The sequence below is a fragment of the Leucopleurus acutus genome (genome assembly GCF_964270905.1).
Source record: "Leucopleurus acutus genome assembly, chromosome: 3".
In the NCBI taxonomy this organism is placed as follows: Eukaryota; Metazoa; Chordata; class Mammalia; order Artiodactyla; family Delphinidae; genus Leucopleurus; species Leucopleurus acutus.
This window is the reverse complement of record NC_139145.1, coordinates 98,220,863-98,239,668: the sequence shown is the minus strand read 5'-3', so window position 1 is coordinate 98,239,668 and position 18,806 is coordinate 98,220,863. Positions and strand designations below refer to the sequence as shown.

General features: G+C 42.3%; 1 protein-coding gene across 1 annotated transcript in view; it reads left to right on the top strand.

Annotated features, from left to right (window-relative positions):
- The window catches only part of CAST (calpastatin), a 128,329-nt gene that overhangs the window by 94,155 nt on the left and 15,368 nt on the right, over window positions 1-18,806 (top strand). Inside the window, exons 16-25 of the mRNA XM_082837361.1 lie at window positions 3,046-3,129; window positions 4,440-4,487; window positions 5,634-5,729; window positions 7,391-7,486; window positions 11,056-11,157; window positions 11,632-11,715; window positions 13,981-14,031; window positions 14,201-14,272; window positions 15,620-15,718; window positions 17,617-17,724. Of these exons, the coding sequence (XP_082693487.1) occupies window positions 3,046-3,129; window positions 4,440-4,487; window positions 5,634-5,729; window positions 7,391-7,486; window positions 11,056-11,157; window positions 11,632-11,715; window positions 13,981-14,031; window positions 14,201-14,272; window positions 15,620-15,718; window positions 17,617-17,724 (840 nt within the window). The remainder of the gene's footprint in view (window positions 1-3,045; window positions 3,130-4,439; window positions 4,488-5,633; window positions 5,730-7,390; window positions 7,487-11,055; window positions 11,158-11,631; window positions 11,716-13,980; window positions 14,032-14,200; window positions 14,273-15,619; window positions 15,719-17,616; window positions 17,725-18,806) is intronic.

The following is an 18,806-nucleotide window of genomic DNA, read 5'->3' as shown; positions in this document are numbered from 1 at the left end:
AATGAACACTAATCTTCTTTGCCAATTCTCAGACGACACCTGACTAAACAAGGTAACAACGAAGGCAGTGGCCTGGTGACAAATAGTTTTGTCCGCTCTCATGGAAATTGGGCATTTGTATTTTCAAAAGGTTCAAGGTGCTTCTCTTTATAAGGAGAGAAGGAGATGGTTGCAGATGGGGTGGGAGATCCTTTTTATAACTATGGGGGAAAATGTTGAAAACTTGTCCCAAATTAGAATAAAATCAAGCAACAATTACTTTATAACTGGATTTGCCGCGTGTTTAGAGTGTGATGCTGGGGAGAGTTGACCCCACCACACGCCAAGACCTTAACAAGCCTTACGAGCCCAGGCAAGCTTGTATTTGGCGGAAGAGAGTGTTCATATTAAATTTCAATTTTTAAAGAATTGTTGAACTGAGTCCTCTGGGGGAAAAGAGGAGGGAAGGCATAGAGCCGCCCTGCGGGCATCCTTGGCCAGGCAGTCTGGTGGTGGCGACCCTCAGGGGCGCCAGCCTGTCAGCTCAGGGTGGGAGCTGGCACTTGTCGCTGTCACAATGCTGCTGCCTCCGCTGTCACTTCCTGTTCTGAGTCACCGGGGAAGGTGAGTCTCGCTGACTCCCAGCAACGCCCCCTGAGTCTGGGACTGCCCTGGTCTGAAATGGGCCAGTTTCTGTCTTCGACTTTCTCTGAGGTCTCGCCGGGCGCAGTGTGGCACGACAGGCTTTGCGAAGGCGAACACAAGGGAGCAGGGGAAGCAGTCCTTGTCCTCCAGGACCAAGTAATGTATTGGGAGAAAGGGAAACTTTGATGACAACATAGTGCGAGGTGCACAATGTCTCAAGGAAAGGGTGGTCCTGGCAGGACCCTGGCGGTCCACCACCGAGGGCTGCATGGCAGCCAGCCAATGGCACATCTGCCTCAGGCTGTTTACAGATGGTTAAGGTGATTTAAGAAGATGATAATTTGGGGGCAGAAAGTATAAACATAATCCCAGGATGAAAAGACTCTTAGAGTGACTAAAATCAGTTAGGTAGATGTGAAAAAGTTATGTAAAAATAACTTTTAAACAGTTTGGGTTTAGGGATGCATATAAATGTATTAAATTTCCTCTAGAAAGTTAGCAAACTCCTAAAGTTTGAACAAAAAGGACTATTCTACTCTTAACACTAGTTTTCCTTTTTAATTGTGTACAAAGTATAAAGATTCTCCAATCCTCTGGATTCTTAAGTTGAATTTTTAGTACCTGATGGTGAATTCACTACTTCCTGGGTAGTCTGCTGTGATAAGGCTCATAAAGGTCGATATGCTATAGGAGTCCACGGCCACTCCAGCACGTTCCGCACCAGATGATGCTTCAGAGAAGAGGTCCATGCCTACTTGTCATTCTCATAATGTATCATAATGCATTTATTCTGTAGTGATACCTCATTATTAATCTCCCCTATTTCTAGTGTAGTTACCTACTCTGGAACTATTTCAATTCAGGGGATGTTTGTTTTCACCTCCTACTGGATACAAACCACAATGCAGTCATTTAAAGAATATAAAGATCAAAGAATAGAAAGGATCTAGCTGTGCAGGTGACTCGCTGTTCACAAGCCTAAGTGGAGAGGACAGTCCTATACAGGTGACGCTTTCATGAGGACTGTTTTATAGCCAATGACCTCACAAATCCCTGACCTGGGGAGTACCACTATATAACAGGACTTACTTCATATCCTGCAGTAGAATGTAACGGGAAATATTTTTTGAAAAATCCTTTCATCCCAGTTATTATTCTATAGAACAATACAACTATAATTCCAAAGCCTAGAAAAGTACCTGGCTTATTAAAAGTGCTCATCAAATATTTTAAAATTAATCAACTAACTAAGCATTCAATGGAGAACCACAATCTTAGGCTGGGATGTAGATGGGAGCAACAGGCTGAGCTAGAATTAGATAAATACCCACTCCACCGCCCCCCCAAGCACACACACTTTTGTGCCCAGGGGCTCCTTGATTTGTGATTTAAATCCATACCTTGATACAGGTACAAATTATTACATATCATGGAACTTTGCATTACCCACCAGGAGTTTAAAATCAAATGTTATATCCTAGCAGCCACTGATCTGCCATGGAACTGCACTTTTATTTGTAATGCATTTGGTTGTGCATGGTTCAGTAATCCAGTGACGTCTTGGTGTTACTGAAGGGAGTTCTTTTAAAAGCAGTAAAACCAGGGCCTCCCTGGTGGCGCAGTGGTTAAGAATCCTCCTGCCAATGCAGGGGACACGGGTTCGAGCCCTGGTCCGGGAAGATCCCACATGCCGCGGAGCAACTAAGCCCATGTGCCGCAACTACTGAGTGTGTACTCTAGAGCCCGTGCTCCGCAACAAGAGAAGCCACTGCAATGAGAAGCCCACGCACCACAAAGAAGAGTAGACCCCGCTCGCCACAACTAGAGAAAGCCCGCACGCAGCAATGAAGACCCAATGCAGCCAAAAATAAATAAATTAAATAAGTTTTTTTTTAAAACAAAAAGGGAAAACTAATTATCCTTGGATCAGCCAAGATTTGTGATGGGATGCCTCTCCCCTTTCTGAACCGTGTTTAACATTCGTGAGAATTCGTTGTTTTCTCCCCCTTAGATAACTGCCTCTTTCAGTGCGACAGGTGGAGGCTGTAAAATGATTGCAGCCAGCCTGTGCACTGTGCTGACCTTTCTTCAAAGGATATCTTATTTAATTTTCTCTGCTGATCCTTCCTTACCAGTCAGCAAGCTAGGTAAGGATTCTTAGCAGCCCCATTTTACAGCTCAAGAAACTGAGCCGAAGAAAGCCTGGGTGGCTTCCCAAGGTCATAGAGACAGGGCAGGGACACCTCCCTGGGATTCCTGGCTGTGTTGGTTTTTTGTCCATCACCCTACACTGCCTTCCTCCTAACTGCTCACCGGGCACTTTAATCTGATTTGGTCTCCTCCACGACACCCATGGATAAAGTGATGTCTTATTTTACATGTATTATCGAAATGCTTATTTTTTTTCTCCACCTTCCTCAGGCAAAAGCCGAAGAAGAGAAACTAAAGAAGTGTGGTGAAGATGAGAAAACAGTCCCACCAGAGTATAGATTAAAACCAGCCACGGTACGTTGTTTGCCACGGTGCCTGACAGCAGCTCACTCCTCCTGCCTTCGCATCGCATTTTGTCCTGTCTGTCCCCATGATGCTTAAGGATGTGTCTGATATTAACTCTGAAGACCCTGAACGCTTTATTCTCTGTCTTCTACAGTTGGACCCTTTAAAAGAGGGTTTCCTAAGTAATGACCGTGTGGTCATTAAAATTCCCTCAAATTCAAGTGTTTCAGCTATTAACCATGCTTGACATAGGTCCTTAACCTTAAAGCAGGCGAATAATTTGGGAGTAATATTTTCTCTAACTGCTATATGGACAAAAGCACATAGATCTTCTAAGTGGTAGATAAACATACAATGATTTACCAGTATCCTCAGTGAAGATGGTTTTGTTATTGTCGGTTTCAGTTTGACGTGAGGATGGTGGACTTATTCCTGTACTTATATTTGTAATTTATCTTTGAAATAATACACATAAACATATGGTGGAAAATAGCTACAATGCTTATATATGGAAAGTTTCTCATTTTTTAGAAACATTCTAAATTGTGAATTCTGAAAAACCAGTTTTATAGGACTGATATCTTACCTCTACACCCTGGGTTAGAGAATTGAAGCTTTTTTCAGTCTTTCATTGATGCAGCTGCACCTTTCTAGCCAAAGAACTTTTTTAAAAATTCTACTTCCTTATCCAAAAGATGGAAATTATTTTTCAGTAATTTTAAAATTTTATTTTATTTATTTATTTATTTTTGGCTGCACTGGGTCTTCATTGCCGCGCGCGGGTTTTCTCTAGGTGCGGCGAGCAGGAGCTACTCTTTGTTGCGGTGCGCGGGCTTCCCGTTGCGGTGGCTTCTCTTGTTGTGGAGCACAGGCTCTAGGCATGCAGGCTTCAGTAGTTGTGGGCTCAGTATTGTGGCTCGTGGGCTCTAGAGCACAAGCTCGGTAGTTGTGGCACACGGGCTTAGTTGCTCTGCGGCATGTGGGATCTTCCCGGACCAGGGCTTGAATTCCCCATGTCCCCTGCATTTTGGCAGGTGGGTTCTTAACCACTGTGCCACCAGGGAAGTCCCTTCAGTAACTTTTAAAGAAAAGTAATTGCATTATATTTTATAGCATTTGGTTTCTTGATTTTTACAGCTCAACTCCTTATTCTGATACTTTATAAATAAATTAATTTGAAACACAAACTCACTCAGATATATGGCAAAAAAAAAAACAATCTCTCCTCTCATATCCTGGAATTTCTAAAACAAACTTAATGGGACAAGAAAGCAAAATTTTCTATTCATTTTAAATGTATTTTTAATTTCATTTTACAGGATAAAGATGGAAAACCACTCTTGCCAGATGTTGAAGAAAAACCCAAGGTTAGGAAATAAGTGTTTTTTGATACTTAGAAAACAATAGAACTGTAAGGTATAAACAGATAATTTTGACAGACCAGATCTCACTGTAGAGACTTGCATGACAGCCTACTATTAAGGAAAGAGGAACTTTTGACAGCAACACCTGGCTTAGATCGCTGACTCTTTTTCACATATTTTAATGATTATTTATCTCATGAATTATTACTAAAATATTACAAATTTACAGGTGATGTTTGTTGAACATTAGGAGCCGATATCAAGAGGGCCCTTAAATTAGGTTGTTAGCACTTGGTTTGATCCTAATAACAGCATCAGGTGCTCTAATGATTCTATGCTGCCTTTACTTAATTTGGTGTTAATCAGCATAGTTACCTATCATGATGATATTAAGCAACTACATTTATTAGTCACTTACTATGTGCCTGACACGACACTAAATGGTGTTGTGTGTTATCATTTTGACTCCTCACTGAATGAGGAAGGCACTATTATTATTCCCATTTTACAGGTGAGGATTCTGTAAATAGCCCAAAGTCAAACAGCTAGGGAATAGCGAGGCTAGGACTCGAAACTCTGTCTGTCCAACCCTGGGGCCCAGCTTCTGAATTACATGCCATTCTGTCATAGATCAGAGCATGTGGAGATTTTGACTAATTACAGTAAACGAATAATACCACTTCACCTGAAGGAACTAGGGATAGCAGAACTTTCCTGCCAAAACCGCATGTAGCCATAGGGAAGGAGTATATGATCTATGTTTCCTCTGACTTATTCATAAGGAAAGTCGCTGGAAGTAGGAAAAACCGTCACATAAGGAAAAACGATAAAGATCTTCATTGGAACAAACAGGCAATCTTACTTGAGCAAAATTACTCTGAAATTGAAGTATCAGGAAAACTTTTAACTAAATAAGCCATTAACATGTTTGTGGTACTGAGGTGTTTAGTATTCCTTATTTGTTGCATGACACTTACCTTACATTGATAAATGAAACATATACCCTGTATAAATTAACTTTTGGTTTTAGATCCTAAAATATGACATAATATGTGTTTACCAGAAAACCTTTTTCTCTATGAAAGCTTTTTTCTTTTCTCAAAGTAAAAATAATTTTCTTCATATTATATAATATTTCTTATGTTACAGCCCCTGAGTGAATCAGAACTCATTGATGAACTTTCAGAAGATCTTGACCAATCTAAGTGTAAAGAAAAACAATCTAAGCCAACTGAAAAAACAGAAGTACGTTTCTAAAAATAAAAATCGCTAGTTTTTGTTGTTTTTTAATGTTTGTCTATAATCTTAAAAATGTGAGACCAAAACTTTTAACAGGAAGTGGCTGATAAAAAGGCCCATTTTGCCATCTTTTTTCACATGCAGTTTTCATCTTGCCTGTTTCTGGATGTGCTTTATTTTCCCAGGCTGACCCTCATATTCTTGCAGTTTAAGTCCTTTAGTTAATTATTCCTTCAGGAAGGCATTCACACCCATGCTTTTCTTTCCATTCCTGCTTCTGTAACTGACCTACTTAAAATTGTCATCACTCGTCACCTCAAGATGGCAATGGCCTGTCTTTGGTCTCCTTCCAGCCCATCCCATATGTCCACCGGCATTATTCTTTCTCAAGCATGTTTGTAGCCACAACATTCCCCTGCTCCAACCCTCAGGAGTTCCCATTCCCTACAAAAAAGTTCCTGCTCATGTATTTGGGCCCCAGCTTCCTTTCATGCCAAGATGTGTCCCCCTATCACTAAACTCAGATTGTAAGTACTTGTGTGTTTTCCAAGGCTTTTCTCATATGGTTCCTTCTGCATAGAATAACCTCTCCAAATTCTAGATCAACTAAAATCGTAGTCATCCCTTTAAGGCTCAGCTAAAATATGGCCTTTGTCTCCTGCATTTCCCTCCCCAAACCTTACCACCGTTCCAACTCTTGTTAAGCAGAATACAGCACACCAGGGAGGTCTGTCATGCTTGCTTTATATATCCCTGTTGAGGCATGTGGCAAACAAGATTTTAGCTGCACTGGTCTTTACTTCTAACATTTATACATATTTTTAAATAGTAAATTCCTTGAAAGAAGAGCTCATGCCCTATTAATGATCATCTGCTGAGCACCTTGCATACAGGATAGGCTTCCATAAATGTCTGGATTAAAAGCAATCTGTTTGAAATTTTACTCTTGTAACAAAATAGCACAGTGATTCTCAAACTTCAGTACACATCAGGATGACGTGGAGTGTTTGTTAAGGCACACATTACTGGGTCCCAACCCCAGAATTCCCGATTTAGTATGTTGAGGTGGGGATCAAGAATTTGGATTTCTAACAAGTTCCCTGGTAGTGCTGAGGCTGCTGATTTAGAACCCCTGGGATAGTCTTACTACCTTGCATTTGTACGTAGCTATTTACAATTTACAGGGTGCTCTTAGATATGTAAAAATGAGGTATTTAAATAAAATATTGTATTGCATTTATAATTGGTATATTATTATTGTTACATATTATATGATGGCAAATAATATAAATAATAATAGTTGATAAAATTCACTGAGCTTACTGTGTTCCCAGGTACTGTGCAAAGCACTTAGCCTGTTTTATCTCATTCAAGGCCCCTATCAACCCTTGAGATGTAGGTACTATAATTGTCCTCATTTTGCAGATGTGCAAACTGTGTCTCAGAGAGGTTTAGTAACCTACCTAAGGGAAGAGGTGAAACCAAGGTGAAGTAATGGTAGCTGAAGAGTTTCAACATGCCTTGACTTACTTACTGCTCAAAATCCTTGGGCATTCAAGAAAGTCATGCTCACAGCATATGGTGTAGCAGACTGTATTGTTGGTCTATCATTGTTCAGTCTTAATAAATTTCTAAAAATTCGTCATTGTACCTGCTTCTTTCTGCAGGAGTCTCAGACTGCTGCCCCTACTCCTGTGGAAGCGGCCGTGCCTCGGACCTCCTTGTGTTGTGTGCAGTCGGCCCCGCCCTCGTCAGCCTCGGCGGTGAGTGGTCCTCTGGGCACTGAGAAATGTCTTGAGAAAGTAATGTTCTTCCTCCTCTGCCCTTTCTGCTGTGTATTACCGTCATATTACTTTATTCTAACAAAATAAAAATAAAATCTTAGATAGCTATATTATCCTCTGTTTAGGCTTCTGGGAGGAGCTAGAAACTCAGGCTAGATTTAAATTTTTAATTCAACTGCTGCAAACTGTTTTGTTTTGTTTTGACCTTCTGAAATTGTTTCTAGCTCCTCGGCTACTGTGGTTAATCATGCTTCTTCACATTCCTGTGTCTTTCAAGCTGATTTGGTGTCCCACAAATAGCCCGATATTACTTTTTATTGACTCTCCTGGTGGAATCATCTGTACCTTTGTCATCATGACTCCTCTCGCAACTGAAGGGAGACGGGTGGACTCACTTCCTTTCCCCTTCCTTCTTTTCTTGCCTCTCTCTCACTTTCTAATTTTTCTATAAAGTATGATATTTAACTAGTTGAATCTGTTTTCTTTGGAATTCAGTGAGTTTTGTTTCCATTAGCAGACAGAATCTGACTCAGAGAATAACAGCTGATGGAACTATGTTTCGTTAGTACAGACTTAGTGAATCTGCACTCTGAGTAACTAAACTTGTTCTAGATGCTTTGCAATATCTTCTCATTAAATTTTCACAAGGACACTGTGAAGGCTGTTCTGATCATGTCCCTCTTATAAACGAGGGAAATGAACTTCGAGTTGACCTTGAGCAATTCACTTGACCTTTCAGAACCTCAGCTGAGATGTAAGATATGGCCCCTGCTCTCAGCTCCCTTCAGGTCTAGTTTGGATATGGGCCAGGTTCAGGCTTACAGTTTAGTTTGATCATTCTCATATGGGAAAAGGGCAGCAGGAACATGGGTGAAGGAACTGCTTTCCAGGAGGAACTCGAAAAGGTTTGCAGGTGGAGGACGGGATCCTGCTGAGAAGTGGGAACAGCACGGTTTTCCTGGGGAGACCAGCAAACCCAGGACAGCCCAGCACAGAGGTGTGGAGCCCTTCAGGTATTGGGGTATGTGCATTTAGTTGTTTGAGAGAAGAGGGCCTTGAAGAAGATGTAGGACAAGAGTCCTGGGTACCCTGAGTGGCTGCTTCCTGCCAGGGAAATCCTGGGTGCCAGCTGCGAGTCCCCTCACAGTCCAGGGTCTCCCTCCTGCCTTAGGACGTGACCTCCTTTTTATTTGGTGGGAGAGTCTCAGGGTACGCTCCAAAAACTTTTACATTGTGGTATTCAGGCACAGGCCACAGTGGTAAAGAACAGGAGAGGAAGAGAGAATCTGGGAAGAGACTGGTGGAGGAAGTAGGCACAGAGGCGGTGATTGGAATCAAAAAGACAGTAGCCAATATTCCAGGGCAGAACTCTTGTGACCTAAACATGTGTCATCTACCTGTTGTGTCAACTGTGACTGCCAGGGCCTTAGAGCCGAGTTAGTTCCTTTCCGGCTTTATCCTGACTGTAGAGAGTTGAGCATTGGATTTTTAATGGAGACGAAAAAATAAAAATAAAAAAAAAGAGCTCTTGTTTTTCTATTCTCTGACTGCCTTTCCTGGGCCTCTACTCCACCAACTCTGGTTACCACAGTTGCCGAGTTTATCATCACTGAGGTCAGTTGGCATTTCTGGGAATGTGACACCCATGGGAGCCAGAAAGAATAGCCGCAGAGTGTGATAAAGGTCAGAGAACTCAAGAGAGGCTGGAGGATCAGTGAGCAAAAGGAAACAGAAAGCCCAGGGGAAGGAGATGAATGTCTGCCCTCTGCAGTTCTTGTTGTAGAAAAAGAAAGTTTATTGAGCAAATCCAAAGACCTGAGTTCTAGTTCTGAACCTGACAACAAAAATAGAAGCTTTGGGGCTTCCCTGGTGGCGCAGTGGTTGAGAGTCCGCCTGCCGATGCAGGGAACACGGGTTTGTGCCCCGGTCCGAGAAGATCCCACATGCCGCGGGGCGGCTGGGCCCGTGAGCCATGGCCGCTGAGCCTGCGCGTCCGGAGGCTGTGCTCCGCAACGGGAGAGGCCACAACAGTGAGAGGCCCGCGTACCGCAAAAAAAAATAGAAGCTTTTGTCATTGGTCCTGTTTCCAAATTCTTTAGCTCTTAAGACTGCTGCTTCTCCTAGCTTTTCTAACTCGGTTTCACTTATTTCTTGAGCCAAAGGGCACAGGCTTGGGAAGCAGTAGTTTCCAAAGATTCTGCAGCAGAGAGAGGAAAACAGAAGTGTGAGCAGGTGACTTGGATCAGGTAGCAATCAGATTGCTTGGCTAAGACTTGGGGACCGCTGCAGCTCTTAGTTACAATCCCAAGCAGGTTGGAAACATCAGGGATGTTTGTTGCCCCCCAGAATAAAATCTATGCAGTGTCCAACCACTAGATGGTGATAAATCACTTTCCACTCGACGGCCCTTTTTTCACTGGTGATCTTTACTTTTGTGGTGCAGCTTAGCAACACTTTTCTTACTTAGGACGATGGCTAATCTATATAAAACAGAAAGACGCTTTTCCTCTAAAAGTCCAATATGTACTCCATGTGAAGTCATATTCTTTTACAATAAGAATCATCTTTGAGGCTGTTTAATTCAGGAGCTTTCACACTTTTGACCAAGACCAGAGTTGGAAATTCATGGATTCTGCAACCCAGGACCCACACAGTAGAACAATAGTTTAGTAAATGATACTTATCCTTGGTATGCATGACGCATTCTATTTTATATTCTTCATTTAAAAAAAGTCCTGACCATGAACTACTAAATTGATTTTAAGAGCTCATCATGTATGGATCATGACCTGTGGTTTGGAAAAAGCTGGATCTAGTCCTCTCTTTAGCCCAAACATAATTTATCCTTTATTTTCCCTTTGTGCCGTTTATGTTCTGTGTTCATCCAGTTTCATTTTAAATACCACTGTGGTCAGAGCTCATTATATCACGGGGAGCACATTTCATTTTCAACAACTGGACCCCAGGTAGACTGTTCTCATTGGGCCACTCGGGTTAATACGTCACAGGCCGTCACCTGAACTGGCGTGAATCCACTCTGACCAGTAGAAGCCACGTAGAGGACGCAAGCTTCTGTGCCTCAGTAGAGGCTCAGCTGAAGCCGTTGCCTCCGGGGCCCAGCTGTTTCACTGGGAAGAGTGTCCTCTCGAGGGCTTTTCTGAAAGCTTTCCTGTGCCATCTCTAAAACAGTCACATAAAGATCACTTCTTTCTTCTTTCCTGGCTTTCAGCTTCTGTGTGGTGTTACCCATTCTCTTAACTTCCTAATTTCTGAACCAAAACGTGGGTTAGATCTTAAAAGTTTCTCAGTGTCAGTACATAAATTGCACACACTTAATGTTTAACATAAGAAACTTGCTCTAACTTTTAACACTTCAGGATTTTTAAACATAGATTCTAATTCAGTTGATTTTTTAGATTATTAAAAGATGACATGTGCTTCTTATCTAGGCCTGAAATAAGGCTATGCCCATCTGAATTGTTTGTTGTAGTCTCTTTTAAAAGGAATGCTTAACCACCTACTTAGTATACCCCCTGATGTGCTTTTAGAAGGGCATGGGGCCACGCGATGCTGTAGAAGCCTTGGCTGGAAGCCTGGGGATAAAGGAAGCTGGTCCAGAAGTTGGAAAGCCTGTGGAGGATAAAGTCAAGGTAATGGCAGCTCAGATACTTCTAGGAAGGAGCTATCGTTGATCGCCCTGACTCCCCAGATAACTCAGTCATTTTTTAAAATTTCCTACAACACATGGCCAGCTGTCTTTCTCTGTTATTGTGCATGTCCTGTTTAATAAGCAAACCCTGAGTGAGCATCAGTGTTTAGGTGCAGCAGTGGATGGCTGGCGTGCACGTATCAGAGTTCTGAGTCTCACCTTGTCCACCTGCAATTCCATTGCTGAGGAGTCAGGAGAGAAGTGGCACTGCCTCTACCGCTCCTCACGACTGCCTCTTAGCCCAGCAGGCTAAAAGTGGTGCTGTCTGAGTCTGCTAAACCAGGATACAATGTCAAAGACGGAGTTGCTGTAGGAACCTAACAATGGATTTGTTGACCTCAAATTTAGTCACTCAGGCGTGCACTTTATGAGAAAAAGATGTATTAACAATGAAAATGGTTTCATTCTTATTCAGGAGAAAGCCAAAGAAGAAGATCGTGAAAAACTTGGTGAAAAAGAAGAAACAATTCCTCCTGATTATAGATTAGAAGAGGTCAAGGTAAACAGGCTGGGATCTTTTTCTAATTTATTTTAATTTATATTGAATTTCATATACATGAAAAAGGGACATGCGAACAGACCTGGGATATAAAGATCACGTTTCTTAGTATTTCTACACCAAATAGTATCAGTTCACTAATATCCTGTTTGCACACCAGCTAGGAAACTAAAATATTCCTAAGTGGCCTTTTACTCCTCCCTCAGGTGAAAGAAATATAATGTCTTAACTACCTAATTTTTGCCTGTCTAATAGGTGGCCTGTTAGAATACCAGAAGCAGAGAAAACTTAGGAAACCTTCATACAGATAGGAAAACCAAAATGAGCAACAATCGCTTCCTGAGGAAAGATTTACAAACCTTAAGTATAAGTTGACAGATAAGAGAGCCTACTTGACACTGAATATAGGGAGTGATAAGTTGACCCATTTCTTGTACAGACCAAGTGTCAAGGGGGAGGCCACTACTTAAGAGATATGCCACTTCATGGATAATGCAGGAAAATCAGATTGGTGCTCCTCGTATGCAGCAGGTGTACTAGTCCATTTATTTGGCAAAGGCAGGAACTATACTGAGCTTTCCCTGATTGAAAGTTTATTATTCTGGATACCTTTCGTCTGCTTCCTTTCTGCATTTCACAATTCAGTTGAAACCAGTTGAAACTTCCTATTCATTTCGGCTTGTTTGTTTGCAAGGTTCTTAGACTATGTGGCCCTTAAGCAGCTGTCACATTTGAAAAAAGCCTGGTCAAGTGCCTGTAACTCTCTTCAGAGTAGGAGGCTGGTTACTTTCTCTCTCCTTTTGCTGAATTTTAGTAGCAGTTTTTGAGAATGAAGCTGATTAGCTTTCCTGACCGCTCTATTCTGCGGTAGTTTCATCCTTCTCTGAACTTGTTGAGCCCACCCATTACTACTTACCTGTAGCTTTATAGCATTTCCAGGTGCTGGCTTGATCTCTTGTTTAAATCCTATGTTGTTCTTCTTCAGCTCTGCTCCCATCAGGCCTCTTCAATAGATTCAGCTCCCTGAGGGTAGACCACAGGTTCCCCCTTCCAGACACGGGATGATCTCAGTTTGAGTGTGGAGCAGACGTGCCCTCGCCCCTGCTCCTGTGTGTCACTTGGGAAATGTGCTGCCTTTGCAGCTAAAGGATGGTGGAGAGCAAGCCTCAGGCTGTTTCCCTCCTCACTGAACAGTGGTCAGAAGGTATATGTGAACGTGCAGAGGAGGTGGAAATGGGGTTAAAGGAGTTTGTCAAAAGGGAAGCTGGTGATACTACTCTCAACCATTGCATCTCCTTGAATTTTAACAAAACAAAAAACACCTTGACCAGTTTATCAGGAGAAGTACACGGTTGACCCTGGAGCAACACAGGTTTGAATTGTGTGGGTCCACTTATATTCGGATTTTCTTCAGTAGTAACACTGCAGCACTATACCTTCTGCAGCTGGTTGAATTCATGGATGCAGAACCACAGATACAGAGGGCCGAGTATAAATTATACACACATTTTTGACTGCTTGGGAGGTCCATGCCCCTAACCCCCATGTCTTCCAAGGGGTTAACTGTGTGTTTAAAGAGAGAATCTTGCACTTCTTTTTGCGTGTGTAGATACATGGGATTTACCATTTATTTATAAGTCTTCTTTTACTAAAGAGCCCCAAATGCTTTAGCGATTTTGTCCTGTTCCTCAGAAGTGGCACTCAGAGTCATTGGAAGGTTGGCATCATCTGAGCCTCAGCGTGAGCTCCCTGAGGGCAGGGATGTGTCTGTCCTACTTTCTGTGGTATTCCCGGTGCTTAGTAGAGGGCTTGGCGCAGAGGTAATTCAGGATGTGCTGCCTCTACAGTTAACCAGCTTTTTCAAGGCAACTTGTGCAAAGCCCACTCCCCAGGCAGGTGAGGGTCTCATCCCCGTGCTCCCTCAGTGTCCTGTGCACACTGTCACAGCCCCACGTGCCACGCACTACATTAACTGTTCACGTGCTCCCCCTACAGTAGTGGGGGCTTCTGAGGTTGGCAAGCCACGCTCTATCCGTTTGCAGCCCCCGTGCCTAGGGAATGCCCGATGTGTGCCAGCTGTTTGTTGACATGAGCTAATCAGAGGATATTTCCTGGTGAGAGAATCTACTTCCTGAAATGATGAATCAAATTTGTAATGTACAATATCATCAGGTATAACCTGTCGACCTCTTATAATGTTTACAAGGTGCGTACGTAGGATACATGTGAAATGACCCAATGCCATGTTTCTGTCCCCCTGCATAGGATAAAGATGGAAAACCACTACTGCCAAAGGAGCCCAAGGAACCACTCCCAGTAAGCAAGCCAGTTTTCTCTGAGTGTCTCTCTCTCCTTTGGCCCTGATGGTTAATGTGGGGAGGGCATAGCTTTCTGTGGAATGAGTTGATCAGCATATAAACAGTGACAACATTTTGAAGAGACTGATGAGGTGGTGTTTGTTGATACATTTCCTGGTTCTTTGCAGCCCTTGAGTGAAGACTTCCTCCTTGATGCTTTGTCCAAGGACTTCGCCGTTCCCCCAAGCACTTCATCTCTTGTAAGTCTTCTGAGATTCCTGGTTTTATTTCCGTACTTTTAGGGTAGCAGAAATAAATGGAAACTTGTGACTTAGAACCTGATGTGGGAGCTGAGGAAACAATCACAAAATTAATGGCCCTCAACCCACTGTAGCCATAAAAAATGTGTTCCATTTGAAATATTGATCCAGCACAGTGGATGTTTTCGACCGTGTACCTAATTGAACCAATGAGCATGCACTCTATCACGTACACCTATGAAAAGAGAATTTAAAATTGAGTTGTCCAATACATTTGAAAAATAAATGCATAAAAATATGAAAAAATACTGAAAAGCATTTTTCAGTATTTTTAGGGAAGATTAACCCAACTAAACACCAGGATTTATTAACAGTAATGACAAAAAATACAGTTCTGATTCAGAAAGCGAAGCCACAGGCCAATGGGAAAGAAATCCAGAAATGAACATAAATGACAGATGCAGTGTTTCTTTAACATGAGAAAAGAAATCATTATTTCAGAAAGATTCTAGAATAATATACCATTTAACATTAAGAAAAGAATGATACAACTGAAGCTTCTTCATCCCATATACCAAGTATTAAAGCAATAGTAGCACATAATTTTATACCTAATACATTATCAGAATTAAAAGGTGATAAATCTCTAAGTTAGGCAAGCAAGGCCATGGGAAACAGGCATGGCCATTCGTTGCTTGTGGCACTGTGAATTTCTAGCAACTTTGAGAGGGCACTTGGCAGAATATAGCTAGCACCATAAAAAGAGCCACTTCTAGAACTTATTCAGAGCAATTAATTACAGAGAAGAAAGCTGAAAACTCCAAACAACCTAAACGTGCAACAAGAAATGTATAAACTACAGTCCTCTAAATCAGTAGCTTATTGAACGTTTAGGATTAATAAATGGGAATAGGAAATTGTATAAAATAATGTATGGAATAGGACGTAGAATAAAAATGGCTCTTAAGATGCTGTGTTGCTGTGCTTCCATTTGGATCAAGAGAAAAACAATCAAAAAGCTATACTGAGGGCTTCCCTGGTGGCGCAGTGGTTGAGAGTCCGTCTGCCGATGCAGGGGACGCAGGTTCGTGCCCCGGTCCGGGAGGATCCCACATGCCGCGGAGTGGCTGGGACCGTGAGCCATGGCCGCTGAGCCTGCACGTCCAGAGCCTGTGCTCCACAGCGGGAGAGGCCACAACAGTGAGAGGCCCGCATACCAAAAAAAAAAAAAAACAAAACAAAACAAGCTATACTGAGAGTTGTATTTAAGAGATGGTATGTGGGCATAATTTGCATACACCATATTACTGGTCAAAATCTTTTTTTTTGTTTGTTTTCTTACAAAAGCAATTGGAAGATGCTAAACTTTCAGCTGTCATCTCTGAAGTGGTTTCCCAAACCCCAGCTCCAACCAACCACTCTGCAGGTCCACCCCCAGACACTCCGGTAAGCAACAGAGTTTATGAGTACTTTTCTCAGCAGCAACAACAAGGAGAAAGAAAATAGGACTCCTCCTCAGAGTAAATGAAAATCAACAAAATTGTTAGGAAGGACAGGCACCTTCCGCTTCAGAAGAGGTAAGACTGGTGAGACAGGGAGATGACAGAGAATATCTAAAATGATTAAATATATAAAACAATGTATGTGAAAGTATTTTACACACAGTGAAGGAGCTTAATATTGTTGCTTTATTAGAATTGAAGTACAATAATGTGCATTGTGTATATGTTCAGATTATTAGATTTTTAAAAATTATTTAGCTTTCCTGATCACTGATGTTCTCCTCCTTTATATTTTTCCTGATCCATGCTATAAATACTACTCATTATTTAACCTCAAGTTTACTTTAAGGAATTGCTCAGTGTTTGAGCTTCTCTCTGCCCCCCAAATTCACAAACTCCTCATGGAATAGCATTGTCTTCCTCCCATTCACACCAGTAAAAACTTGTCATTTTCATGCTAGTAATAGAAGAACCTTAGTGTCAATATTGTTTTAATTATTTACATGTTCTGAGGTAAGACTGTGGGACCAGAGCTTTTCCAGACTTCCTTGATTGATTTTCTTTGCAGTACCAAATTATACATTATCCAGGAGACCACGGCACATCAAAAGATAAAGAAATCGCCCTAAACCAGATCCCCATCTCCTTGGTTGAGAAGAAGTGCCCCATCTGCTAGTTGGAGATGAAGTAGCTTTAGTGAAGTCAGCTATGCTTCCTTTCCTTTTGATGAAGCATCAAAGCTTACTTAGTGCTGTACTCTGAGATTCTGAGTGAATTTTCATCCTGTTGGGTTAATGTGGGATCATCTGAGAACATCCAGAGGCACAAATGACAAAGCCCAGACCCAGCTGTGGGTAGCACCACCATTAGCTGCTATAATCCTGGGCTCTAATGAAGCACTTAAAACCAGTAAAATGCCCTCTCTCCATGTGTCTATGTGTATGTACACACAGCCACAATGACAGAAGTCCCTGTGCAACAGAAAGGAAGGCTGCCATTTACACTTCAATTCTTTTTTTTTTTTTTTTTTTTTTTTTTTTTTGCGGTACGCGGGCCTCTCGCTGTTGTGGCCTCTCCCGTTGCGGAGCACAGGCTCCGGACGCGCAGGCTCAGCGGCCATGGCTCACGGGCCCAGCCGCTCCGCGGCATGTGGGATCTTCCCGGACCAGGGCACGAACCCGTGTCCCCTGCATCAGCAGGCGGGCTCTCAACCGCTGCGCCACCAGGGAAGCCCTACACTTCAATTCTTAATACTCAGATTCTAGGGGCCCCTGTGATTGAGGCTATTAATAAACGTCCACAATCAAAAGCCTTTTTGCCTTTCACAGGTATGTTTTAGAATGACACCTTTACCATCACTTTTCCCATCAGAGTTTCTAGTGTTAGTTAATATTTTCTTTGAAGATATCATTAAAACTAGGTACAAATCTTTCTTTACAGGAATACACTTGGGAATCAAAGAGTAAACTAAACTAAGCTATCATAATTCATGTGACTTTTCTTTGCTGGGAACATACTGTTACATATATTGAAAGCATCATAAGACATATTTTCTAGAAGAATCAGGCCAGGAACCCCATCTTTTTAGGGAGGGACCTATTTTCTCAGAAGAGAAAGACATCCAGGGGTGGGGCGGGGTAGACAGGTGCAGACAAGTGCTGAGAGCGAAGGACAAGAAGGAGCACCAAGCAAGGATCGCCGATCCAGCGCCTCTGCCCACCTGCCCATCTCCCTGGTGACAACCCCATAAGCTTATAGAAGTCTTAGTGGCAGTGTCAGGGCTGCACTCCAACAGGTGACCTCATTTGGCTAACCAGTGACTGATTCAGATTTACTTTTTAGCGGAGTGACGACGAAGAACTTGACGATGCCCTGGATCAACTTTCTGACAGTCTCGGGCAAAGACAGCCTGATCCAGATGAGAACAAACCCCTAGAGGATAAAGTCAAGGTAAAAGAAAAACAAATCATTAATAAGTGAAAATTGGAAGTTATTATAGCACAGAATACCCTACCCTCCACACAAAGGGGAAAACCCGCTCTGACTTTGCCTGGAGCCAGTGAACGGTTGGATTAGTTCAGCCTCTGACTTTGCCTGGAGTCAGTGAACGGTTGGATAACTTCAGCCTAATTTTTCCTACTCCATGGTCTATGTCGTGTCTCTTTCCTCTCTGAGGTCTGTGCTATGGCACAGATACAGGCAAACGTCCTGTTCCTGAGGCTAGACTTTGTGATGATGGAAAAGCCAGCCCTGCTTTGTTAATGTTATTCCCTTCCCACATTTTTTCTTGCTTGTATCTGGCAGTAAGTTTATCATACATATCTGATGCACACATGTGCATTTTTTAGGTTCCCAAGTTGTGTAAATGTACTGGCAGAGTCTTCCCTAGCAGTCGTCCCTGCTATCGAAACTAACTGCATTGGACCAGGAGTTCAGCACCACAGAGGTGTCCACAAGGTGCAGACTCTTAATGCTATATATCTTGTACAACATGTAGAAGTATACTTATTTATACTTAATATTCAGTACTTAACAGTCCATTTAGCTTGGAACCAGAAAGGTAACGTCCCACACAAATCTATGTCTCAAAGACAGGGCATTTCAAAGAATCCTTAGGTCTCGATTCTACCATTGTCATAGGAATATCGAGGTGAACTTAACCTGTATTTGAAAACTGAAATTATAATGATGCAGAAAAATAAAATCTGTACCCCACCCCTGGGATGGGGAGCTGTTCCTGAATCCAGGACCGAGAGACCAGCCACGTCCCACTGAGGCACGGATGCTGGGAGGTGGGTACTGCTTACTCAACAGCAGGTATTTGCTCACCTGCAACACAAACAGACAGCACGTCCCTTCAGATTTGCTCCTGTCCTGGCCCTTCAGGGCTCCTTATAAAGAGGCAAAGTTGTAAATAGTACCTCTTAAGTGCCAAAGTACAGCAACTTGATTTTTTTATTTAAAAAGTGAAACAGTGAAAGATATTTCATAACCGTGGGTTTTTATCTCCTTCCATGGTTTCTGAAGATAAT